This window comes from Somniosus microcephalus, chromosome 5 (genome assembly GCF_052327205.1).
Source record: "Somniosus microcephalus isolate GS21.2 chromosome 5, FLI_Smic_1.0, whole genome shotgun sequence".
In the NCBI taxonomy this organism is placed as follows: Eukaryota; Metazoa; Chordata; class Chondrichthyes; order Squaliformes; family Somniosidae; genus Somniosus; species Somniosus microcephalus.
In genome coordinates this window covers 132,076,179-132,102,870 of record NC_140991.1, presented here as the reverse complement: position 1 = coordinate 132,102,870, position 26,692 = coordinate 132,076,179, and the positions used below count along the sequence as shown (strand labels likewise).

General features: G+C 47.8%; 1 protein-coding gene across 2 annotated transcripts in view; it reads right to left on the bottom strand.

The window, feature by feature from the left end:
- Positions 1-10,455: 10,455 nt before the first annotated feature.
- Positions 10,456-26,692, bottom strand: part of LOC147117339 (uncharacterized) — a 192,731-nt gene continuing 176,494 nt past the window's right edge. For both annotated transcript variants that reach the window (XM_085988259.1, XM_085988260.1), the window contains 2 exons: positions 22,314-22,376; positions 10,456-19,255 (listed from right to left, as the gene is read on the bottom strand). In XM_085988259.1, coding sequence (XP_085844385.1) covers positions 15,951-17,822 — 1,872 coding nt within the window. In that variant the 5' untranslated portion in view covers positions 17,823-19,255; positions 22,314-22,376 and the 3' untranslated portion in view covers positions 10,456-15,950. The remainder of the gene's footprint in view (positions 19,256-22,313; positions 22,377-26,692) is intronic.

Here is a 26,692-nt window from a genome sequence, read left to right as displayed (position 1 = left end):
GGCACTCTGATCTAAGATCCAGTATCAGTGAGAACTCTGAGCTAAGATCCAGTATCAGTGAGCACTCTGATCTAAGATCCAGTATCAGTGAGCGCTCTGATGTAAGATCCAGTATCAGTGAGAACTCTGATCTAAGATCCAGTATCAGTGAGCACTCTGATGTAAGATCCGGTATCAGTGAGCACTCTGATCTAAGATCCAGCATCAGTGAGCACTCTGATCTAAGATCCAGCATCAGTGAGCACACTGATCTAAGATCCAGCATCAGTGAGCACTCTGATCTAAGATCCAGTATCAGTGAGCGCTCTGATCTAAGATCCAGTGTCAGTGAGCACTCTGATCTAAGATCCAGTATCAGTGAGCACTCTGATCTAAGATCCAGTATCAGTGAGCACTCTGATCTAAGATCCAGTATCAGTGAGCACTCTGATCTAAGATCCAGTATCAGTGAGCGGTCTGATCTAAGATCCAGTATCAGTGAGCACTCTGATCTAAGATCCAGCATCAGTGAGCACTCTGATCTAAGATCCAGTATCAGTGAGCACTCTGATCTAAGATCCAGTATCAGTGAACACTCTGATCTAAGATCCAGTATCAGTGAGCGGTCTGATCTAAGATCCAGTATCAGTGAGCACTCTGATCTAAGATCCAGTATCAGTCAGCACTCTGATCTAAGATCCAGTATCAGTGAGCACTCTGATCTAAGATCCAGTATCAATGAGCACACTGATCTAAGATCCAGTATCAGTGAGCACTCTGATCTAAGATCCAGTATCAGTGAGAACTCTGATCTAAGATCCAGTATCAGTGAGCACACTGATCTAAGATCCAGTATCAGTGAGCACTCTGATCTAAGATCCAGTATCAATGAGCACTCTGATCTAAGATCCAGTATCAGTGAGCACTCTGGTCTAAGATCCAGTATCAGTGAGCACACTGATCTGAGATCCAGTATCAGTGAGCACTCTGATCTAAGATCCAGCACCAGTGAGCACTCTGATCTAAGATCCAGTATCAGTGAGCACTCTGAGCTAAGATCCAGTATCAGTGAGCGCTCTGATCTAAGATCCAGCATCAGTGAGTGCTCTGATCTAAGATCCAGTATCAGTGAGCACTCTGATCTAAGATCCAGTATCAGTGAGCACTCTGATCTAAGATCCAGTATCAATGGGCACTCTGATCTAAGATCCAGTATCAGTGAGACCTCTGATCTAAGATCCAGTATCAGTGAGAACTTTGATCGAAGATCCAGTATCAATGAGCGCTCTGATCTAAGATCCAGTATCAGTGAGCACGCTGATCTAAGATCAAGTATCAGTGAGCACTCTGATCTAAGATCCAGTATCAGTGGGCACTCTGATCTGAGATCCAGTATCAGTGAGAACTCTGAGCTAAGATCCAGTATCAGTGAGCACTCTGATCTAAGATCCAGTATCAGTGAGCGCTCTGATGTAAGATCCAGTATCAGTGAGAACTCTGATCTAAGATCCAGTATCAGTGAGCACTCTGATCTAAGATCCGGTATCAGTGAGCACTCTGATCTAAGATCCAGTATCAGTGAGCACTCTGATCTAAGATCCAGTATCAGTGAGCACACTGATCTAAGATCCAGTATCAGTGAGCACTCTGATCTAAGATCCAGTATCAGTGAACGCTCTGATCTAAGATCCAGTATCAGTGAGCACTCTGATCTAAGATCCAGTATCAGTGAGCACTCTGATCTAAGATCCAGTATCAGTGAGCACTCTGATCTAAGATCCAGTATCAGTGAGCACTCTGATCTAAGATCCAGTATCAGTGAGCACTCTGATCTAAGATCCAGTATGAGTGAGCGGTCTGATCTAAGATCCAGTATCAGTGAGCACTCTGATCTAAGATCCAGTATCAGTGAGCGGTCTGATCTAAGATCCAGTATCAGTGAGCACTCTGATCTAATATCCAGTATCAGTGAGCACTCTGATCTAAGATCCAGTATCAGTGAGCACTCTGATCTAAGATCCAGTATCAGTGAGCACTCTGATCTAAGATCCAGTATCAGTGAGCACACTGATCTAAGATCCAGTATCAGTGAGCACTCTGATCTAAGATCCAGTATCAGTGAGCACTCTGATCTAAGATCCAGTGTCAGTGAGCACTCTGGTCTAAGATCCAGTATTAGTGAGCACACTGATCTAAGATCCAGTATCAATGAGCACTCTGATCTAAGATCCAGCACCAGTGAGCACTCTGATCTAAGATCCAGTATCAGTGAGCACTCTGAGCTAAGATCCAGTATCAGTGAGCGCTCTGATCTAAGATCCAGCATCAGTGAGTGCTCTGATCTAAGATCCAGTATCAGTGAGCACTCTGATCTAGGATCCAGTATCAGTGAGCACTCTGATCTAAGGTCCAGTATCATTGGGCACTCTGATCTAAGATCCAGTATCAGTGAGACCTCTGATCTAAGATCCAGTATCAGTGAGAACTCTGATCTAAGATCCAGTATTAGTGAGCACTCTGATCTAAGATCCAGCACCAGTGAGCACTCTGATCTAAGATCCAGTATCAGTGAGCGCTCTGATCTAAGATCCAGCATCAGTGAGTGCTCTGATCTAAGATCCAGTATCAGTGAGCACTCTGATGTAAGATCCAGTATCAGTGAGCACTCTGATCTAAGATCCAGTGTCAATGAGCGCTCTGATCTAAGATCCAGTATCACTGAGCATTCTGATCTAAGATCCAGTATCAGTGAGCACGCTGATCTAAGATCAAGTATCAGTGAGCACTCTGATCTAAGATCCAGTATCAGTGGGCACTCTGATCTAAGATCCAGTATCAGTGAGAACTCTGAGCTAAGATCCAGTATCAGTGAGCACTCTGATCTAAGATCCAGTATCAGTGAGCGCTCTGATGTAAGATCCAGTATCAGTGAGAACTCTGATCTAAGATCCAGTATCAGTGAGCACTCTGATCTAAGATCCGGTATCAGTGAGCACTCTGATCTAAGATCCAGCATCAGTGAGCACTCTGATCTAAGATCCAGTATCAGTGAGCACTCTGATCTAAGATCCAGTATCAGTGAGCACTCTGATCTAAGATCCAGCATCAGTGAGCACTCTGATCTAAGATCCAGTATCAGTGAGCGGTCTGATCTAAGATCCAGCATCAGTGAGCACTCTGATCTAAGATCCAGTATCAGTGAGCACTCTGATCTAAGATCCAGTATCAGTGAGCACTCTGATCTAAGATCCAGTATCAGTGAGCACACTGATCTAAGATCCAGTATCAGTGAGCACTCTGATCTAAGATCCAGTATCAGTGAGCACTCTGATCTAAGATCCAGTATCAGTGAGCACTCTGGTCTAAGATCCAGTATCAGTGAGCACACTGATCTAAGATCCAGTATCAGTGAGCACTCTGATCTAAGATCCAGCACCAGTGAGCACTCTGATCTAAGATCCAGTATCAGTGAGCACTCTGAGCTAAGATCCAGTATCAGTGAGCGCTCTGATCTAAGATCCAGCATCAGTGAGTGCTCTGATCTAAGATCCAGTATCAGTGAGCACTCTGATCTAAGATCCAGTATCAGTGAGCACTCTGATCTAAGATCCAGTATCAGTGGGCACTCTGATCTAAGATCCAGTATCAGTGAGACCTCTGATCTAAGATCCAGTATCAGTGAGAACTCTGATCTAAGATCCAGTATTAGTGAGCACTCTGATCTAAGATCCAGCACCAGTGAGCACTCTGATCTAAGATCCAGTATCAGTGAGCGCTCTGATCTAAGATCCAGCATCAGTGAGTGCTCTGATCTAAGATCCAGTATCAGTGAGCACTCTGATGTAAGATCCAGTATCAGTGAGCACTCTGATCTAAGATCCAGTATCAATGAGCGCTCTGATCTAAGATCCAGTATCAGTGAGCACTCTGATCTAAGATCCAGTATCAATGAGCGCTCTGATCTAAGATCCAGTATCAGTGAGCACGCTGATCTAAGATCAAGTATCAGTGAGCACTCTGATCTAAGATCCAGTATCAGTGGGCACTCTGATCTAAGATCCAGTATCAGTGAGAACTCTGAGCTAAGATCCAGCATCAGTGAGCACTCTGATCTAAGATCCAGTATCAGTGAGAACTCTGATCTAAGATCCAGTATCAGTGAGCACTCTGATCTAAGATCCGGCATCAGTGAGCACTCTGATCTAAGATCCAGTATCAGTGAGCACTCTGATCTAAGATCCAGCATCAGTGAGCACACTGATCTAAGGTCCAGTCTCAGTGAGCACTCTGATCTAAGATCCAGTATCAGTGAGCACTCTGATCTAAGATCCAGTATCAGTGAGCACTCTGATCTAAGATCCAGTATCAGTGAGCGGTCTGATCTAAGATCCAGTATCAGTGAGCACTCTGATCTAAGATCCAGTATCAGTGAGCGGTCTGATCTAAGATCCAGTATCAGTGAGCACTCTGACCTAAGATGCAGCATCAGTGAGCACTCTGATCTAAGATCCAGTATCAGTGAGCACTCTGATCTAAGATCCAGTATCAGTGAGCACTCTGATCTAAGATCCAGTATCAGTGAGCACTCTGATCTAAGATCCAGTATCAGTGGCATGGCTAGAGTGCACCTTCATGGCACCATTATCTTCTGATGTCAGGTCTTGTGGCTTTACTAGTGTCACCCGCACCCCGAGGACAAAAAATAAAAATGAAACTCCCTCTCCTTTCACTTGCCCTATTTTAGACTGTAAACCACTTACTTAACTTCCCTGGGGAAAGGTAGTAAAGATTTTTCCTTACCCCCAAGAGGTAAATTAAATTCCAGAATATCTCTCTATTCTTACATTATTCATCCCTGGCCAGTTGCTTTCCACAAATAACACTCTTTTGTCCCAGCAATGTTTCATTGTCACTGTACTTTCCAAAAGTCATCAGTTTCTTGTGAAAAGCTCAATCTATTCCTTCAAAAGACCACAACATCTACAGTACTTTGAAATGTTTTAAGGATCTTTGAGATCTGAATGAAACTGCATATTCTATTTACATTGGGTGACGAGTATAATCAAGGGACTGGAATGTTTCCTTGTGGGCAATATTGCACATGGCACAGATTTACCCGTATTCTGTGCGATTAGTGGAATATTCTGTGGAATATTTATCGCTAATGAGACAGAAGATTGTTTTGAAAATGCTCGTTCCATACTCCCTGTTAGATGGTAGCTCATGTACCTCAAGTGAGACAACTCTGACTCCCTACCCTGGAACTCCAAAGAACCCGATAGCACCAAGAGCATTGCATAGATCAAAATTCAAAGCTCAAGAAATAAGAATAAACCTCAGCAATCAATTAAGTTCACAAGTTCACAACTCCGGACTGTAATATAAAAGATCAGCCTCATCACTCTCCATCAATGCATACCCTTTAGCTCCAATTTTTCAAATCTGAAAAGGGCAGGTTTGAGCTGGCCCACGGCACAGGCCCACCTGCACCGGCACCTCAGGGGTAGGACATCTTGAATTTTACAACAGGAGTACTTCTGTCTAGGCTACTAACACAAAAAAAGCCTGTCCAGATAATTTGACTTATAGGGCATTTGGCTAGGAGGGGACAATGTGACAAGGCAACAGTTCTTAAAGGGATGCAGCCCACCATCAAAGGGCAAGTTGTGGTAGTGACAGAAAGGTTGACTAATTCTTCGCACTAGTACAGTAGAAACAATTGGGAAACACTGCCTCTTTCGATGGTGGAAGGAGGTGCACAAAGGCAGGGTGGCCCTATTTGGGACTGAAGGCCACCTTCCAGTAAAAGCAGAGGTGTAGGAAAAAAAAACAAAAAGCAAAATCAACTATTAAGTCAATCAAATTGGAACTAAAATTGCAAAGAAATTAAAACAGACATTTTGCTCTTTAAAGGGGGTAAATCTGGCACACTTGGAGCAAAGAGGAAAGAAATTGAGTGGAACCCATTTCTCCTGAGGTGGCAATCCCATCAGCCGCAATTCTGGTGACACCATCGCGCCACTGGAATAAGAGATTTAGCAACAATTAAAACAGCCATTTAAATTCAAGAGGCCTGCTCAAGTTCCAGGACTCCCATGAGCGCAGTATATATGGAAGAGGTGCATACAGCCTTTCAACCAAAGTTGGAACATTCAGTTTGGGAATTTTTTAAGTTAATTTTCATATTGAAGTAAAGCCCATGCATGCTGGTATGGCCACATGTTTGGTCCCCAAATCATTCCTCGGAAAATCGGGCATTCAGCTACTCGATTGCCCTAGTGCACTGGTGGGAGGGCCTCAGAAAATCTTCCCTGTGTAATATCCCTGTTATTTTACATTTCCATCCAACATTACTACTGTAATATTTAAAGGCCTTAAGGATCCTTTGGTACATAATCTCTTTGTTATATACAGGAAACTTTGTGCTATCCGGCACCGACGGGACCGAGCTGTTGCCGTTCCCTCAAAACTGCCGGACACACCAGCGCTGATGTTGAAACATACGGAGATTTTCAGCTCCGTGTGAATCAACAAACCCTGTTGCTTAGCAACAGCTTCTAAACAGTCAGCAAGCGTCTCTGTAGCGTCTCTAGCTGAAGCTGTTGCTTAGCTACAGACCTTGCAGAGCTTGACTGTTGAGAAAAAAGCAACGAAAAGAAAAAAATCCTAACGAAACGGCTCCTGATTTTTGCTGGTGGCTTGAGCTTGCCGGACATTTAGCCTCCGGATAACACAAAGTTTCCTGTACTAATGTCCGTAAGCGTCTCTGCCCTGTCGGTGCTCACCATTTAGCCATTTTGAGTTGTACTGAGCAATGCGTAGAGGAGGAAGCCCTCCCAAGCTGCGGTAGATGGCAGGGTCTCTCCCCGGGAAGTCCATGGCAGTGGCAGCATAGAGCTCTCCAGTAGATGTAATCAGAGCAGTGGAATTGTGTTGTGGATTGTATGGACAGCGAGCCATGCCACTGATGCGATCGTGGATTTCTGTCAGGTTAGTTAGCTGCAAGAAGGGAAGAAAACAATCCAATAAAGCTTTAAGAATTACCACACCTAATATGAATTGCAACTCATAATTTAATATTCTCAATCACTGCAGTGGTCATGTTCAAGAATGTCCACAAGCAGTTCTTTTTGTCACTTCAGACAGTAGCTTTGTATGTACTTTGTAGACTTAACTTCTAGACTTCAAGGGCTGATAATGTTACTTGTGGACACTAGGGGCAGGATTTTCATTGGGCCGTGGAGGCGGGATTGGAGGCGTGTGGGGAGTTAAAATCCCGAAATCAGGGGGGGCACGAACCCATCCTGCCCCCAACCTGCCTCCATGCCAGTTTCAAAGGAGGCGGGTACCCGACCCGCACTGGGACCCGCCTCCCTGAGGCAGGAAGGGGACTAGTGCCAATTGGTTGCCTGTTAACAGGTAGTTAACAGGCAGTTTTTAGCCTAATCCCTATTTTCATTGTTGAAATGTGGGATTCCCGAAGGTTCCAAACCACGCCAAGTTAGCGAGGCGGGCCGTCGGGATGAAGTACTTGGAGGGGTCGAGATGTCCGGTGTTTAGGTGAGTGATGGGTGCATGAGTGCAGAGGTAAGTGTGTTTGGTGTGTTTAAAGTGTTTAAAGAAGTTGTACTTACATTTACATACCTTTACAGCCTTCCTTCCTTCAGGTCTCGGGAGTCCCTCATCTCACCGGCACAGAAAGCAGAATGGCCGCGATCTGTCAAAAGTTCCAGCATTCAAGCTTTCTGTTCCGGGGAGATCTCTAAATCATCCTGACAGGAAGGGATTAACTTAAGAGTACAGATTGTCAGTGTGTGACAGCTTCAAACAGCTGTTGAACGCTGTTGTTTCATCTGTCAAAAGGTCTTGACAGATGAAATATCAATCTGTGACATCACCTGTTGCCGGGTGGCCCTTAATTGGCCTGCTGAGCCCGCTGGGCGGGCTCAACAAGGTCAATCAAGTCAAAATCGCGTGGGTTGGCTAGAACTCAATGGAGGCGGGACTACAACCCCAAAAGTTGTAGTCCCGCCTCCTACCCGACTCCTCAATGAAAATCCAGCCTTGATGTACATTCTGGCATTGCCTGGCAGACTTGAAGTGTGTGTGTGTTTTAAAATCTCACATACAACAATGACCACCTTTTTTCTAACAGGTTTAATTGTGTTTAGTTGGTCATAATGTCCAGGTATACCAGTGATATAAGGGACAGTTATGTGGCCCAAACAAACTTGCAAATAGTAAACTGTCCTCAGGAACAATACTTCAGAATACTATGGCTGGAGTACCACAAATTAATTCACAGGACAAAGTTCCAGTGGGGCAAGGTTTCTGCCCACCCCTCTGCCTTGGCCCCCATTTCCCTGGGTCACCCCATATGCACAACAAACTTCCAGCAGGAATCCTGATGCCAAGAGGAAGCCCGCCAGTGTGAGGGCAGAAGATCCTCAGGCTACCACAGTGGGGATTCCACTGAAGCACCAGAAGACAGAACTTAAAGGGCCAGAAGCTCTCCGAAGGTCTCTGCCTACTGGTGGCAGCCACAGGAAGCAGCGGTATGTGGAAAGGAGGTGAATCTTTCAGGGATCTGTGCCCTGTCTCCCTGCCGTTATTTGTATGCAGCAGGCAGGGAAGAAGTTGCCAGCGGCAGCTGTGGAAGAAACACCCTAGTCGAGGCGATGAGATAGTAGCAGGCCTCATCGCTCAAATGTTTCCTCATTCTCTGCCACAATCATACCTGATTTTGGGCAGGATTGCGGAGAAGACTTTCAACCATAGTTCTTGTTTATTTGTCAGAGCGAAGACTGCAATCTTCAGTTATAGTCTTCGATTCATGTTTAAAAGAACATTGATAAAGTAAATCTAAAACAATAGTTTCTGTTACTTATATCTACCTTTCTGGTAGGAATGGGGCTCATTATACTGAGGGGCACTGAGGAAAGAAACACTTGCTCAATTTTTTCATTCGCAATCAGCATTAATCATGCTCATGCTAGGTAAATCACAGGTTACTCTGTTTTAGCCCAAATTTCAGAAAAGTACCTAAATGCACCAGTGTTGCACCCTCAATTTCCAAACCAACCAATTTAATGATAATTCAAAACAACTTTGTGTCATGAAACTATAAAAACTAATTTCATGTCAGTCTTTATACCTGGTAGGGAGAGCAGATCTTCACTGCTTTCCAGCTGAATATGAACCCAAGTTCCAGAAGTGAAGTGTTTTAACCAGTTCCTTGGTCTCAGTTTGACACAGCAAACTTTGGGAAGAAGATGGCAAAACTACTCGCCAAAAATTAAACATCTGCCTTTAAATTAAGAATCCTTGGAAGCTACATTGCAGGGCTGATTACTAGCCAACTTGAATGAAATAAAATTCTTATACCTTACTAATGGAGTGGTTAGATTTCTAAATGAAAAACTACCCTGGACGTCGATGAAAGAAGCAATGCCTATTCATTTACTGTTTAAAGCAAACACAATCCCAGGGCAGCATCAATTTCATCAAGCACCCTATAGGCTTCATCACTGTATATTGTATTACATCATCTGACTTTGTGTAGCAAATCCATTGCTATCCCCTCTGGTTTCACAAGGCGATACCCATATTATATAACATAACCTGTGCATATTCTGCGAGAGAAGTTGGGAACACACCCTCTTGACATAGGGGCAGTGGAAGAAGATCCGCCAATGGATCCCACCAATGGAATTTAAAAGGAGACTGTGAATGGGGTGGATTCCCGGCTTCTGCCTCAAATTCCTGGTCCCTCTCAGTGGAGATCTTGCATTCCACCCATTTCAACCCCAAGAACTTTGGGACTATTCTGTTTTCACTTTTTTACCTTACATTTTTTATATTTTATAATAACTGAATCTCAGGAGTTCTATGTCTCCCCATAAATCACTTCAGCTTCTCTCTCGTGGATTACGACATTGTCAGATGCTGTCGACTAAATTACTGCCATCTGTTTTTCTACACGTATCTTTTCAACCTGTTAAAAATTGATATAGAATTGAAATGGAGTCAAAGCCTTTTTAAATTAACTAAATTTTAAAGAAATCACATGAAGGTTGCAACGGAAGTCACATCCTGTGTAGATTTAAGATGTATTGCACTGAACCAAGATAAACTGGAAATCAAATGATGCTGTATCTTTGAACTTAATCAATCATGTTCTGGTTTAATTGTAATTATGTTGTAATTAAACATGCAGAGAATGAATTGATTGCAATTACCATCCGATTGGTGCATGTAGGAGTAAATGCATTTGTTCCACAGGTGAAGATCCTGTTTCTGTTGATAAGTATGTAAGGGGTTTTCTCTCTACAAGGTCGCAGAGGTTTCTCTCGCCAGAGGCCTCTCTCTCTTTTGCACAGTAAAACCTTGAGTGGTTCGACCCACTCACCCCTTAGGTTCTAGACACTGGACTTAGGTGCAGGAACTACAATGCAGAGAATACTCTTATAGACCAAGTTTAATGAAACAAAATGAAATTTTATTGCATAAGGAAAAACAAATCAAATGCAAGCAAATGAGAGGGTACATGGGAGGGAAAAACAAATCATAACAATACAGTACTAGCTAAAATAGATACAGGCACATTATACTTTACAAAAGTCATCATGAAATGGGGGAACACACGGAACATCGAGGGACAACAACTCATGTTAATTATACCCAAAATGCCCACCCCCTTAAACCTATCCAGATCCGATTATGAAGGGCCAGAAACATGCTCACCAATCCAGCTAGGAATTGTAAGGTTTTGAAACAGGTCTGCGTTTTGATCCTTTCAGGCGTCCTGTCTCCTCGTGGTCAGCGCTGCGGGCTGCGACACGCCTTCTCTTCCTCGAGTTGAAGGTCACGGACAGGCTGGATCTCAGCGGGCCTGGACGTCGATATGAGGGAAGGTCAACTGTTTGACCCCTTTCAAGAGGTCTCTTCTAGCCAGTTACCATTTTCACATAGGTTTCCTCTGTAGGGCTGTTGCCCTCTTGTCTCGTCAATGGTCGATGATCTCCCGATGGTTACCCCGGGGCGGGACGCAGGCTCGAATTGCCTTCTTGATGGCTGCTTCATCTTCTTCAATGGTTAATCGCTGATCTCTCTGCTGATGGCTAATCGCTGCTGATGGCTCCCCGGGTTCCCCAAATATACTTCTCAGGAGAAGCCTTTATCTCCCGCCAAATCAAGGTTAGTCTTTGTTTAACTTTTGGCGGGCTTGTTGCACAGCAGGGTAGTTATTATATTTAAACTGCTTTCGGGATGGCCGGTGATGACCATCTCTGGTCTGGAATGACCCTACATTGTTTTGAATGTCTTCTTAATGTCTTTACTAGGTCTTTGATGCCCCCCTTATGAATAAGAAACTGTTTCCCTTTGTCTGGGTAAACATTTAGATGGCCTTTATCTACAGGCCGATCTGACTGGATCTGCATCCAATCTTTATGTATGTGTTAATGTCTGGTTTCGTTTTCTCAGAAACGGCTTCCAGACCTTACTGTGGGTTGAATCCACAAAGGCTGTCTGGGGACTGCAGGAACCATGTTAAAGTGTCCCAATAAGTCGGTCACGGGGTCTGGCGGCCATTTTATATGCCCCTTTTTCCGGGCTTCTTTTAAAACAGTCTTTTAAAATCAAGGCCTCTTCTGCCAAAGGACCCTTATAGTACAATATTAATTTTGCAGATCTTACAGTCCCCCCCTGATGATACTATAACTTGCCTGAAGTATCATAATTCTGGGTGAGCAAAATTTTCTGACTCTCCATAATTAAACCATCCCCTGTATTTACCTATCTATGACCCCACGACACATGCATTTCCCGTTTCAGAAGACCTACAGTGTACAATAAGCATCTATAGATGGCAATACATTGGATTTAAAATCTGACACACTCATTTCCAGGCGTGGAGGGGGGCCTAATACCCCTACACTACCTGGCTCATACCCATTATCGTTTATTAACTTACTTAATAAAACTTCAATAATAAAAATAAAGTACACACAGAAAATTACACATGAACATACATCAAACATAGAGAGAGGGAAACTTTAACTTTATACACAGCAGCAAAAATCTAAACGGGTGTCTCTTCTTCTACCCGCACATAATGCTCTCTCCATTCTCCTCTGTTCTCATACTTCTGCAAATGTCTGACCTTTTTACAGTGTACAAACAGTAAATAAATCACAATAAAAACCTGACACACTGCAACGATGTGAGAGGCTATCCTAATCCAAGAAGGGACTTCTATATTAGTGAACAGATCCCACCACGGTGGGGTTACTATATCTAATATGTTTGCCCCTATTTCTAACGTCTTCTGCTCCAGTGTGTAAAAATGTTTCTGTGAAACGACAACGGCTTTTAATATCTTGGTGAGGTGTTCAGGGAGAGGAGGAATGATATATCCAAAATGTGCAACGAATCGTTCCAGATCGGTGAAATTCTCTTTAACAGTGATGTGAACAGTGGAAGGTTCAGGAATGGGGACAATTCGCTCTTGGGCCACTTGAACTTCTGCCTTGGGGTTGAAGCAGAAACTGTTGTCACTCACCGGACACCAGCCGTGCTGTCCATGTTGGTAGTGGGGCGCTGCAGTGGTGACACAGTATGTCCCGCCTCCTATATATGCCACCTGCGGGAGCACATGGCCTTGTGCCATTGCCTCCATGGTGCAATTTATAGGCTTTGCGCCAGCAGTTCTGAACCCGCACTGTGGTTTCAAATAGGCATTCAAGTGCTGGGGACACAGGATGATGTGTGCTCCCCGGCTCCGGCACCCCGAGAGGTCGGTACCCATCATTGCATGCTCCCATCGAATGACGTAAGGTGGGACCGCTGTGTAGCGAATGTGTGCACCCCCCTGAATGACTCCAATGTTCTCCACCCTGTATACCGGGGTGGGTCTAGCTGTCTTTCCCATCACCGGCATTCTTACCACTATACCCATAATGGTGTGATTAGACCGTCCACAGTCCACTAGGACTGGGTAGGCCTCTGAAGCTAGTCTGAGCTGGCACGGACTCAATGCGTTCTCAAAAGGGTGGAGGGCTGCGAGGTGCTTGTTGCTGATCCAGGAGGGGACTAAACCTTGTTTTAAATCCTCCAGATTACTGCGGCCCTCGCCCAGTAACCACACCCCATACAGCACGCACGCCTCATTTTGCGCAGCCTGATCTGATGCATTCTGATCCTCCCTGATGAGAGCATTTACCGTTTTCGCGTGTTTCTCCAGCTCAGCAATAATTTCTTTTAAGCGTAGTGTCATGGCCTGGTCCTCATGTAACTCAGAACCCACTACCTTATTCTCATCCGTCAGTATCTTTCGTAACTGTGTTTTTAAACCATTAATCTGGGTCTGCAGCTCCACGTCATCCAAAGTGTTGATGACGGAAGTCCCTGTGTTAAAAGCTGTAAAAATATCATTTACCGTACCCCTTCTTTGTCTCCCTACCCTGTCCAAAACCTCATGTGGTGTGGTGTACAATCCGGCTCTGTCAACATCAGCAAAGTTGAATTCATAAAACTGTCTGAACATGTTTGTTAACAGGACCTGGTACAATTGCTACGTTTCCTTGGGGCACCAGTCTGGCAATCGCACCTCGGTGAGGTTTAAAATCACCGAAGCCACCGCGTAGTGCACCCCTTGGTACAGCACCTGACCTGTGGGCACTAATACTAATCCGTTCCCGGGTCCTTTGGTAGTGGTGGGGCACCCTTCCTTGCGGGCTTTGGCTACCGGAATCATGGGCAGGGGCTTGCGGGGGCGGGTGATGAGCTCAGTGGCGTTTACTGGGATCTGAGAGTATGGGACTCCGCACGCCCATGTACTGACGTCCCACCTCATTCCTTTCCCAGCATCCTGCCACTGCCTTTGGAAAAAGATGGAGATGCCTGTGGGGCAGGCGCGTTCTGAACCCCACATACAGATGTAAATCCCCTCATCTGGTTCCCACCATTTGTCCCAACAGACACTCAATCCCCCATGAGTCCCCGTAATAGTCCGATGGGTATTGTTACCCAGTCTCTCCCACTCGACCGTGGAGTTCTTCATGGTTTTGCTCAACTTGCGCAGCCACCACCATCGGTCCAAAGGAACATGTTCTGTGCATTGCAAGCAAATCCTTTTCCCGATGGTGACGCTGACTCTGGGTGCGATGACCCTCACTCGGGGACACATTAGGGAAGTCTCTCGGTACGCAAACCCGGACTGGCTGGAGTATTCCGTAGAGTTCGACCCCAGCCATCCTGGCCACCTCCCTTCGTGGAAATAGGTGGCTGTCTCCTCAACGTCACGCGCGCCCGACCCATCCGTCGCGATGGGGGCTGTGTCTCCAGAGCACCCGTAAATCGTGGAGTCTTTGGTGCGGCCCCGATAGGCCCCACTACACCCGATCACGGCGAATGCGATGAGAATTCCTCTCATTATCTCTTTGGTTCCTGTAACAAATTAAATGATACAGCCAGACTCCCAAGAGATTCTGGCCTAGGTGAAGGCACGATCGGGTCTTTCGACCTCAATCCCAAACAACAGACATGCTGGGCAGATTCCAAAATTACTTATAACACTAATCACTTTAATATATACACACCTTAAACTTAATTAAACTTAAACTTAACATATGTACAGTGCCGCCCGTCCCCGGGCAGCTTACCTAATCCCTGATTGGACTGCAGCTCGCCGCTCCTTGTGGCAGGGCTGCACTGACCTGTGGCTTGGGTCCCCCGCAGCCTTTTGCTGTCAATTGGGGACTGCGTTTTGCCAGGAATTTCCCAATTCGGCGTTTACTGATATCGGGGGAATCGGGCCAAGGTTTTACCGGCTGAGGCGTTCGAGCCGACCTGCGAAGAAGTACTTTGGGCGTGGCTCCCTTAGCGAGTGGACCTTCGGTTGGGACTTTAGCCCTCACAGCCCGTGGCAGCTCCACGGCTGCCGGCTTCGGCTCCCTTCCCTCAGGCTCCGCCCCTTTGGGATTTGGGTCTGTGGCAGACGACTCCTCCTCACCTGTCCCTACAGGTGGAGGATCTCCGCCCCCAATTTCTACCTCCCCTAAGCTTGAGTCGAGGGCGGGATCTCCGTCCTCTGACTCCACCTCCTCCAGAATCGTGTCAAGGGCGGGGCCTAGCTGTTCGGGCTCCCCCCTGATGGCGTTCGGATCAGGAGGAGGGCCTTGGTCTTCGGGCTCCTCCTCGTCCGAGTCCCAGGCCATTGGGGAAGCCTCCCAGGTGGGTGGGACAGCTTCTCCCTCCAAGCAGGCTGCGGTTCCAGCCTGTGTAGTCTGTGACTTGTTGCACGCCTCAGGCTGAGGATTTTTGCCCTCAGACCTGGCCTCAGTTGTTGGTTCTTTTGCACCCGGCTTAAACAGTTTGCACCACTTTATGTGAAACCATTTATTGCGTTGGGGTACCTTCATTGCGCGACTGGCAGGGACCGATGGATCTTGCACTGATTCCTGTCTATCCTGGTCTGTGTCTCTCTCGCCAGCGCGGAGGGTCAGACCCAAGAATTTTAATTCCCGCCGGCTGACCCGTGCTTTCGTTGGGTTGACCTTGGCATCCTCTATCCCTTTCACACCCGTACCCGCTCCCCAGAGACAGTGATTTCTCAGGTCCACGAGGATCCCGTGTGCTACCAAGAAATCAGACCCAAGGACTCCCGTTCCACCCCCCACCTCCCACTTCATTAGTGTGCACTTCCACGTGGTGTGGAGTGGTCCTAAATGAATGGAGAGGGGAATGGAATGTGCGCCAGCCTGTTCTTCGCCCGTGAAGCCCGACAGAAGGTATGGAACCCCGGTGGACAGAGGCGAGGCGGTGGGGTTATCTGCGTGGATCACGGTGCACGATGCCCCCGTATCCAACAAATAGGTCCCTTTTACCTCCTCCACCTCCATCTCCACAAGGGGTCGCCTCCATACATCATATCGCAGCACACACAAGTAAACGGGCTGCGCTGGCTCTAGTCATTTGGGCACAGCGGTCGGGGTTTTGGGAACGACAAGACCAGTGGTGATGGCTATCTTCCCCTGCGCGATCATAAGAGACCGCATTGTCTCTATAATTGACTCTATTGCAGCGGGATCCATAGCTGCACCGGCTCCCCTTTCTGGGGCAGGGGCTGCGGTTTGGACCTGGGCTCGTGTTGGGGCGGTGGTCTGGGCTTGGGCTTGGGCTGCGGGAGATTTTCCCTTATTATCCTTCCATGGATCTTTACAGTCCTTGCACCAATGTCCATCCTTCCCACACCCGTAGCAATTGAGCTTGGCTTGGGCAGGGCGATTCCCCTCCTGATGCCACTCCTTCTTACTTGGGGCTGCGGGTTTTGCCTCATGCACCTTTCCCTTAGAGGGAGGTACCTCCTGACTTCTATAATTCTTGTATGCAATGGTGAGCTGGCGGAGAACTGTTTCCTCCATGACACCGGGACCTTGGGGGTCAAACCAAGACTTGGCTAGGGCCTGTATCTGTGGCAAGCTGTTGGCAACCACGCAACGGAGCCAATGAACCCGCTGTTCGGCGCTCATTGCAACCTGTTCAGGCATGCCCGGACAACTGTGTCGATACACTGGCCACAACCTTTCTGCGAAAACCCATGGGGGTTCTCCAGTTAGCTGCACAGTCCCTTCCACCCGTTGGAACGGATTACCGTCGTCTACTCCCATAACTTCCAAGACCTCATCCCTGAGATCCGTATACCCTTTTCGTCCCCTCTTACTCTCGTCTGAGAGGCACTGAAGGATTGTGCTATCCAGGGAGAAGAGAAGTATCTTCGCCTGTTCAAGATCATCGCAATCATTGATGGCGGCTGTCTCCTCTATCTCCCTGAAATGAACTGAGGGATCTCCCTTTACTGTGAGTCTTGGGAGGTGGCTCACCATGGATCTTAGTTGTTGGGCACCGTAGGGCACCACGAGCTGGTTCAGGTGGGGTCTGTCCGTGCCATCGTCGGCGTTGGGACCGAACCTCTGGTGCCGAGTCGGACACATTGGTGCCGGCTCCGGCTTCACTACCAGGGGTTGTTCCTCCTCCTGTACCACCTCGGCTACCCTTTCTTCCACCACCCCCTTTTCGGGCCAAGCCTCACTATAGCTCGGTGGCGCTGAGGGTTCAGTGGCTGGTGCCGCAACTACTTCGCAAGGAATCGGATGTTTGGATTCCTGCAAAAAGTCTATGTGACTTGCTTTTGGGCTTACGAGGCATACCATGCCTTTTGCCTTAACCAGGGCCATTCTCAGGTCCTCTATGGTCTTTTGGCAGGGGCCATGGTCTGCCCTCTCAAACCTGTGCTCAAGGGCCAGTTTGTAGGCTGCCTTGACTTCCACTACTCTCTCGTCCTGCGCTCTTAGCTGTTGTGCGAGGCGGGCATTTTTCTCCCGTATTCTCGCTTCATGGACCTTTGCCTCAGTAACTTGGCATTCCAGATACTCTATTCTAGCCTGATGTTGACTGGCTACAACTTGGCGTTCCAGATTCAGCGCGTGAAGCGCTGTGATGAGTTTTTCCCCACCCATGGCCTTTTCCTCTATTTCTGCTTCCTGGGCAGTGATCTTGGCTGCCTGTGCTGCAACGACTCTGTCCAAAATCTGGACTTGTTTCTTGTAGCACATCAGCCACACTGCCTTTTCCACTGACTTCTTATGCTCTTTGCTCTCTGTCCACCTGATGGCTACGTCTACCGGACGCCCATCCAGTAAGAGATTGGAAATCCACTGCTTAGTGAGATTTACCTTGCCAAAGACATAATCTGCTATCCTCTCATCCATTGCATTTCGACCATTCAAACCTGGGTCTAATACATTGCAATCCTGCTGCCAGTGTCCTGCCGCGGGCACCATTTTCTGTAAGGGGTTTTCTCTCTCCGAGGTCGCAGAGGTTTCTCTCGCCAGAGGTCTCTCTCTCTTTTGCACAGTAAAACCTTGAGTGGTTCGACCCACTCACCCCTTAGGTTCTAGACACTGGACTTAGGTGCAGGAACTACAATGCAGAGAATACTCTTATAGACCAAGTTTAATGAAATGAAATGAAATTTTATTGCATAAGGAAAAACAAATCAAATGCAAGCAAATGAGAGGGTACATGGGAGGGAAAAACAAATCATAACAATACAGTACTAGCTAAAATAGATACAGGCATATTATACTTTACAAAAGTCATCATGAAATGGGGAAACACACGGAACATCGAGGGACAACAACTCATGTTAATTATACCCAAAATGCCCACCCCCTTAAACCTATCTAGATCCGATTATGAAGGGCCAGAAACATGCTCACCAATCCAGCTAGGAATTGTAAGGTTTTGAAACAGGTCTGCGTTTTGATCCTTTCAGGCGTCCTGTCTCCTCATGGTCAGCGCTGCGGGCTGCGACATGCCTTCTCTTCCTCGAGGTGAAGGTCACTGACAGGCTGGATCTCAGCGGGCCTGGATGTCGATATGAGGGACGGTCAACTGTTTGACCCCTTTCAAGAGGTCTCTTCTAGCCAGTTACCATTTTCACATAGGTTTCCTCTGTAGGGCTGCTGCCCTTTTGTCTCGTCAACGGCCCGGGGTTGGTCGATGATCTCCCAATGGTTACCCCGGGGCGGGACGCAGGCTCGAATTGCCTTCTTGATGGCTGCTTCGTCTTCTTCAACGGTTAATCGCTGATCTCTCTGCTGATGGCTAATCGCTGCTGATGGCTACCCCGGGTTCCCCAAATATGCTTCTCAGGAGAAGCCTTTAATCCCACCAAATCAAGGTTAGTCTTTGTTTAACTTTTGGCGGGCTTGTTGCACAGCAGGGTAGTTATATTTAAACTGCTTTCGGGATGGCCGGTGATGGCCATCTCTGGTCTGGAATGACCCTACATTGTTTTGAATGTCTTCTTAATGTCTTTAATGGGTCTTTGATGCTCCCCTTATGAATAAGAAACTGTTTCCCTTTGTCTGGGTAAACATTTAGATGGCCTTTATCTACAGGCCTATCTGACTGGATCTGCATCCAATCTTTATGTATGTGTTAATGTCTGGTTTCGTTTTCTCAGAAACGGCTTCCAGAACTTACTGTGGGTTGAATCCACAAAGGCTGTCTGGGGACTGCAGGAACCATGTTAAAGTGTCCCAATAAGTCGGTCACAGGGTCTGGCGGCCATTTTATATGCCCCTTTTTCCGGGCTTCTTTTAAAACAGTCTTTTAAAATCAAGGCCTCTTCTGCCAAAGGACCCTTATAGTACAATATTAATTTTGCGCATCTTACAAGTAGGACCCGGATGTAATTCTGACATTCCTCCTGCAATGACACATGGCAGCTTTAGCAAAAAAAAATCTCTAAAACATAAGTTTTAGTTTGCATTGAATTCTTTCAATTGTTCTAAAATAACAGGTTCAGATATCCACAAATGATCATTATTATGCAATTTAATCAACTGAAAGAATCACGTCTCAGTTACTGGCATGACTGAATCTTTAACAACCTATCTTTGTGTAGGTGGTACATTCACTGCAATTTTGGTATCATTCAGTGAACACATTGGGTCCTATTGAATGCTCTGTGGGTGTTTTCTGTAACTGGGGTGGACTGACAGTAATCATCACTCATTCCTGATTCCCTACAGGTAATTTGGTACAATAATAAGGCTGACTCAAAGTAGATCAAGGACTCAACAGGTCAAGTCTTCACTCACGTGCTTTTCCTGGAATAAGGGGCAGCCTTTCTGCCCTGGGTCAGATGGCAAAAGTTCATCTTCACCAGTGACAGGGCCAATGCTTTCCAGTCTTAAAGCACTTGAATCTCGGCAGCATTGAATAGAATATATATATCTATATATATTTTCACCTGCAGCTCAATATACGCAGGATCATAAACCTAGGCTTTGGGATTGCCCCGGCCCCTCAGTTATTATGTATTATATCTGAGGCAGCTCCTTCCATCATACCATTACAAATAGAATTTTTTTTAATGAGTGAAGTATTGTCATCCAAAATCATAAAGAAATTGAAAATCGGGGGAGGGCAAGATGAATAACACTGTTTATTACTTTATACTTAGAATTAATTAAAAAGGCTGAGTTATTTAGCCAACAAGTGATTATTACACAGTGATATTGATTTCAACAGAGTTCTGAAACCACTGTGCCCAGATTTTAACTCAGTTCCACATCAACATGTTAAAAAGCAACACAGAGGGGTCAGTTTTCTGGCCGCCATTGGGCGGCTTTTCATGCGGCCGGGGGCCGAAAATCGGTGAAAAAGCGGGTCGGGACCCCCCCCCGCCTGATTCCCCGCCCCGTCCGACTTTCGGGCCGCCGTTTCCCCGTGACCCGCTTCAGTCCCGGCTGCCGCTGGCGGGACTGGTCGTCGGCACACTAATTACCAATTATCAGCTTATTGAGGTAGTTATTCCGGCGCCGTTGCAACTTTGGGGCTTTCCCCACATCAAACCTGCCTGCGGGGAACCCCGCTGCTGAGACCTGGCGTGAAGCTTGCCGGCTTGCTTGCTGTCAGCTGCAGGTCAATCGGAGAAGCTGCGATTTAAAGGGACAGCACTTGTATGTTGAAGAACCTTGTTGTTGCAGGTTTGGGGCTACTTCTTCAAGGCTTAGGCACAGCTGTGGAAGGTTGGAGCCTCACACACTTCTCCAATGCGATCTCCTGGGAAGCCCCTCTCGCCACCCTCACTCAGCGCTTCCTCAGCGGAGGCATCTACGAGAAGCATGGGACGCCTTTTTTTCCTTCCCTTCTTGCCATTAGAGGATCTCCAGCAGCAGAGGCGGCAGCCGCAGAACCAGGAACAGCAGGATGAGCACCAGGAGCACCAGGCTGCTGCTCACTCACCTGAAGCTGCACAGGCCAGAAGGGGCCAGCGCTTGGAAGTGGCTTGAGAGCACCTTGCTGCGCTTTAGGGGGCCATGGGGACCCATTTCTGCACTGGCAGTCCTACTCAGAAGGACTTCCATGAAGATCTGGTTTCTCTGTTCAACAGATGGCCAACGCTCCTCAAGAGATGTCATTCTCTTATGAGCACTCACCATGTTTTCCGTACCCTGGCGAGTTATCTCCTCCATGGAGGTTGCCAACCTTTCCATGGCGATGCGTTCATGCGCCAATGAGTCCACAAAGGCTCTGCTCATGGTCGCTATGGACTCCTCCATTCGCTCCACACTCGCAGCGACCCTGGATACCAAACCTGCCAGAGACTCCTGCATCTGTGCATGGAGATCCATCACCTCTTCTCTTGCGGTTGGACCCAGAGACAGAGGGTCGACATGCAGCGCAGCTGAGCTGAGCTGGCAGAGTCCTGCGCCCTCCGACGAGGACTCTCCACTGCTGTCCCTGTCTCCAGAATCTGCTGAGGCTCACTTGTGAGCTGTGAAACACCAGGTGACAACACTACTCTATGTCCTGAAGGTCCCCCCAAGGTGTGAGTGTCTGCGCTGGTGCTGGGTGCGCTTACTTCTGCTGACGCTGCGCCCTCAGAGGTTGGAGCTTCCTCTGAGGAGTCTAGCTGCACAGCCTCTTCCTCCTCCACAGTGAGGACGGGGGCTCTGGATGGTACTGCGGGAGAGTAAAGGAAGGAGTTAGAGATGTAATGCCAAGGTTCTTCTGGTGACTCACAGCGAGTTGGCATCTGCTGACACCTGCATCCATGCAGCATTGGTCTCAGTGGGAGGCCTCTTCCTCCCTGACCTAGGGAAGAGGACCTCCCTGTGGGCCCTAACCCCATCCAATAATGCCTGCAGTGAAGCCTCATCGAATTTGGAGGCAGATCAGGGTCTGGCACTGGCCACAGCTGCTGCAGGCTCCTCTGCCATCCTGTATGGTTCATTTGGAAGCCTTCAGAGGATGCAGTGCTTGCTATGGACCTTGAAAGCACCACGAATGATGACATCATACTGTGGGGATTTCTGACTCGAATTGGACAATTAGCAAGGCTTCCCACATGCTGGGAATTAATTGGCCACTTGAGGGAAAATTGCGTGGAGCTGGCTGACACTTTTTTATGTGTGTCAGAAACCCCACATTCGGGGAAACTCGACCATTTCCCACACAAGCCAAAAATCGGGGCCAGAATGTCTATCCAGTAAAAGGCAGTGATGTATTTTTTTAATGCTGAAATTCCAAACATGTTGGAAGCACAAATGGTTGGTATTCATGGTATTAAAATACAATGTGGCTTCTTTCTAAATGTGCCTTGGGGGCTGATTAGAAATTCTGTGGCCTTTGTGCTAAAGCATTTGCTAACGTTGCTGCTGGAAAGATGCCACCCTGTGTCAGGGAGCAGCCCAAGCTCCCACTCACCTCGTGGTACAGAACTCTGCCTTATTCCCTGGAGAACAATTGCCACCTACCTCAGTTTTGCCTTTACTGAAGCAGCTTCTTTTCGTCGTCTCGTCGGAACGCCATTCCACTCCCTAAAGAAAGAGGGGGAAAATCACAAGGTTACACTTAAGGCTACATCCAACTCCATAACACGTTCCTCAGAGCCTACACAGACTGTATGCTGACCTATGATGAGCAGTTCTAATTATGAAATACTGTATTGTCTTTGTGAAAAATAATTCCACAGATTTAAGGTTCCCACACATACGCATAGAACAATACTTGAAATTAATTGGCCCAATGTTGTGGTGAGACAGGCTTCATTTATTAACATCAATAAGCATGCATTTCTAACAGATGTTCTTTAGTTCCTACACAGATGGTGCAGCTAAGTATTGCAAGGGAAGTCAAACACATAAAGAGTTGAAATGTATTCACTGCAAATACACATATACAAGTTTCTATCCATACATATTTCCACAGCCTTTCTATTACAGTATAAAACACTTAGGGCTAGAAATTCGGCTCCTTTGCACCAACTGGGCGCTAACGGGGTGCAAAGGGCTTAACTCCCAGGTAGCGAAAAAAGCACCTCCCGCGAAATTTGGCAAGGCGTTGCGGAGGCGCTACCTGATAGCGCCGCGCACCCACCAGTAGCGGCCTGGGCCGCGACCCCTTAGCACCCCGCTGTGCCTCCTTACCGCCCCGTGGCAGAAATTCAGCTGCGCCTCACGAGGCTGCCATGGGCGATGTCAGCGCCAACCTCGCGGGTCGCGAACCGGGCCGACCTCCGCTCGCGGGGCAGTATTTAAAGTGGAGGTGCGGCCGCGATCCGCACCGCCTTTTTCTTTTTTTGGCCGACCTCCAGGTCGGCGTGGTCCTGGTCGCCATCGCGCTGCCCAGCACCACGTCTCATTGCCGGGCTATTGCGGCGGCACCACGCCGCCCTGGTGGCCTAGTTGGGGCCATCGGAGTCGCTACAGAGTGCGCAGTGGCCCTCCCCTTTAACTGAAGGGGAGGAGCGTTGAAATGCGGCAGCGCTTCACGGAGCCTCCACCGAGCGCTGCCGATCGCGCCCGGACATCGCCTCAGTTACCACCCCACCAGGAAGTGGAGCGCACGAGATTGCGCTCCACTTCCTGTGCGGGGCAGTAAGCTGAATTTAGCGGCCGGGGCGGTACTTCTGTGCTGGGCGCTAAATGTCCGGCCTTAACTCGGTTACTGCCCCCAAACTGGCCGTAACCGAATTTCGTGCCCTTAGACTGACCATTAGCTTGTGCTAAAAGATCACAAAACTTCTCCCCTTTGTTTACTTCTCTTACTCTTTTACCTTCAGACCCTTTGGACACTTCAGTATGATCACAAAAAATTGATACTGATCCGAGTGGCAGGCAGTGACTAGTGGGGTACCGTAGGGATCGGTCCTTGGACCCCAGCTATTCACAATATATATATAATATAAATGATCTAGAAAAGGGAACTAGATGTAATATCTCCAAGTTTGCAGACGACACAAAGCTGGGTAGGCATGTGTGCTGTGAGGAGGATGCAGAGAAACTCCAGTATGATTTGGACAGGTTGGGTGATTGGGCAGATGCATGGCAAATGCAGTATAATGTGGATAAATACGAGGTTATCCACTTCGGTGGCAAAAACAGGAAGACAGATTATTATCTGAACGGCAATAGATTGGGAAAAGGGGAAGTGCAACGAGACCCGGGTGTCCTTGTGCACCAGTCGCTGAAGGTAAGCATGCAGGTGCAGCAGGCGGTTAAGGCGGCAAATGGTATGTTGGCCTTCATAGTGAGAGGATTCGAGTACAGGAGCAAGGATGTCTTGCTGCAGTTGTACAGGGCCTTGGTGAGACCACACCTTGAGTATTGTGTGCAGTTTTGGTCACCTTATCTGAGGAAGGATGTTCTTGCCATGGAGAGAGTGCAGCGAAGATTCACCAGACTGATACCTGGCATGGCCGGAATGACATATGAGGAGAGATTGGGTCGATTAGGCTTATATTCGCTAGAGTTTAGAAGAATGAGAGGGGAGCTCATTGAAACTTATAAAATTCTAACAGGACTAGACCGACTAGATGCAGGAAGAATGTTCCCGATGGCGGGGGAGTCCAGAACCAGGGGTCACAGTCTAAGGATAAGGGGTAAGCCATTTAGGACTGAGATGAGGAGCAATTTCTTCACCCAGAGAGTGGTGAACCTGTGGAATTCTCTACCACAGAAGGCAGTTGAGGCCAATTCATTAAATATATTCAAGAAGGAGTTAGATGTATTTCTTGAGGCTAAAGGAATCAAGGGATATGGGGAGAAAGCAGGGACAGGGTACTGAATTTGGATGATCAGCCATGATCTCATTAAATGGCAGAACAGGCTCGAGGGGCCGAATGGCCTACTCCTGCTCCTATCTTCTATCTGACAGCTTGAAGAGCACATCTATTGAAGAATAAAGTCCAATTCAACTAAAATGGTAATAATCATACACAAATAACATTACACTGTGGCGGAGCCACCAAGGGTCTCAGAACAATTGGTAATAATCCCTTTAACTACAGTATAGTGCAACCGCGGACTGCACCTTTAAACTGCCTGTTAACTGTACTGTATTGTGTTTTCCTGCACTCCACGTGATGACGTCATGACGCTGCTCACGTGACCACCAGTGGCGTGAAGAACGTGATGACGTCATGACGTCAGCTTCCAGAATCTTCCAGTAGTCGTCGAGTGCCCAGCAAGCTGTATAGACCTGTATACCGTTTCTCCTGTAGTTTCCCTGCTAACTTCGTTGTTCATTAAAACCTGTTGATTTGATTCATCGAGTCGAATACTTTATTCAGCTAGGAACCTCCGTTCCGACAACACCAACATTAAAGTCCCAAAATTTATCAGGGACAAAATTGCTGAGAGTTTCCACCCCTCGGAAAACAGCGGAGACCCAGTTGTTTCAGGTCTCTGTCACTTCCGGGCATTTCCTACTTGTTTTGTAAGGGGTTGAACCTCTGCCCGCCTCTTACAAGGCAAATGACATCAAGGAGACACAGCCTGGGACAGGGACTTCCGACTGTCAAGAATTGCAGCTTCTTTGACTCAATCGGTACCTTGCATTATCAATGGAGGCAGGTACATCTAGTGAGTGGAGCGAACTGGCCTCTAGAAGAGCAAAAATTGGGGAAGTGGCCTAAATCCCTGAAGAAAAGCATTTTCTTTTGAAAATATATTTGTAAGATTGGGCCACGGAGAGTATGGACGGATTTGGGGGTTGGCCTGCGCAACACCACTTCCACCAAGGGTTAGGTGGACACTAGAGATGTGCCCACCTCACACCCACCTGTCCCATGGTAACAAGGTCCCCTCCTGCTGACCCCATACAATCTGCATCGGCAGGAAAGATCCCAGTATCACCACTGGGATTACAACCCACAGATTTTCAGCCCCACCATTTTTTAAACAGTCAGGGGGAGAAATTGAGTATAGCCCCCTTTGGGGCGTCAGCCTCGCCAGGGCACTAAAAGTAGCGCCCCGGAAACATTCGCGCCCCCGCACCGGAAATTGAGTGGTTGCGCCCCAAAGGGAAGCGCGGCGCTACTGGAGGCGCCCCGCATCCCTCTTGGGGCGCTGCGAGTGAATATCGTGGCACAACATGTTGCAGCGCCACACACTGTGGCACGTTGCGCTGCGGTATTGCAGGCCTTCCTCCCCTTCTTAAAGGGGAGGGGCCTTGTGCAGCGCGATCTGGGGCCCAGCTGGGCCCCCGAGGATCGGGAGTGCAGGCAAAAGAGCCCGGCACCGAAGAGAAGTGCCGGGCTCTTGGAGCGCAGCCGGCACTCCGCTGGAGTGGGGGGGGGGGGTTTCAGGAGGCCGGGGACGGGAGCACAGGCAGGTGCTGGCAGGCGGCCAACAAGAAAAATGGCCGCCCCGCACCTCGCCTTTAATTTGCGCCTCCCCGGCCGCAGGTACGCCACCCTGAACCTGTTGGACATAGCGGTAAATCAGGGGGCGCTGCAGAATATCGCGGCTGGGGCGTCAGCGGGGCGATGCGCACACCGATGACGTCATCGGCAGCGGCGCAGCGCTAACGGTTAGCGCCACCACTAACGTCCCGCGGAATTTAGCGGGAGGCGTGGGCAGTGCCGCGCCCGGGCGCCAGTTGGCTTGCGACCCACTTAGCGCCCTCTTAAGGCGCTAATGGGTGGCGCAACCAACCGAATTTCTCCCCCTCAGTGTTTTGTGTCATTCAATATTTTAAGTAGTTTAAGAATAGTAATCACAATATTAAAAAACTTAGGGCTAGAAATTCATTAAAGCCAAGAAATGGGCAGTGTTTAGACTAAAACGGGGAAAAATTCAGTATCGCCCCGATTGGGGCGCCGTTATCGGCCGTGCGCAAAATTTAGCGCCTG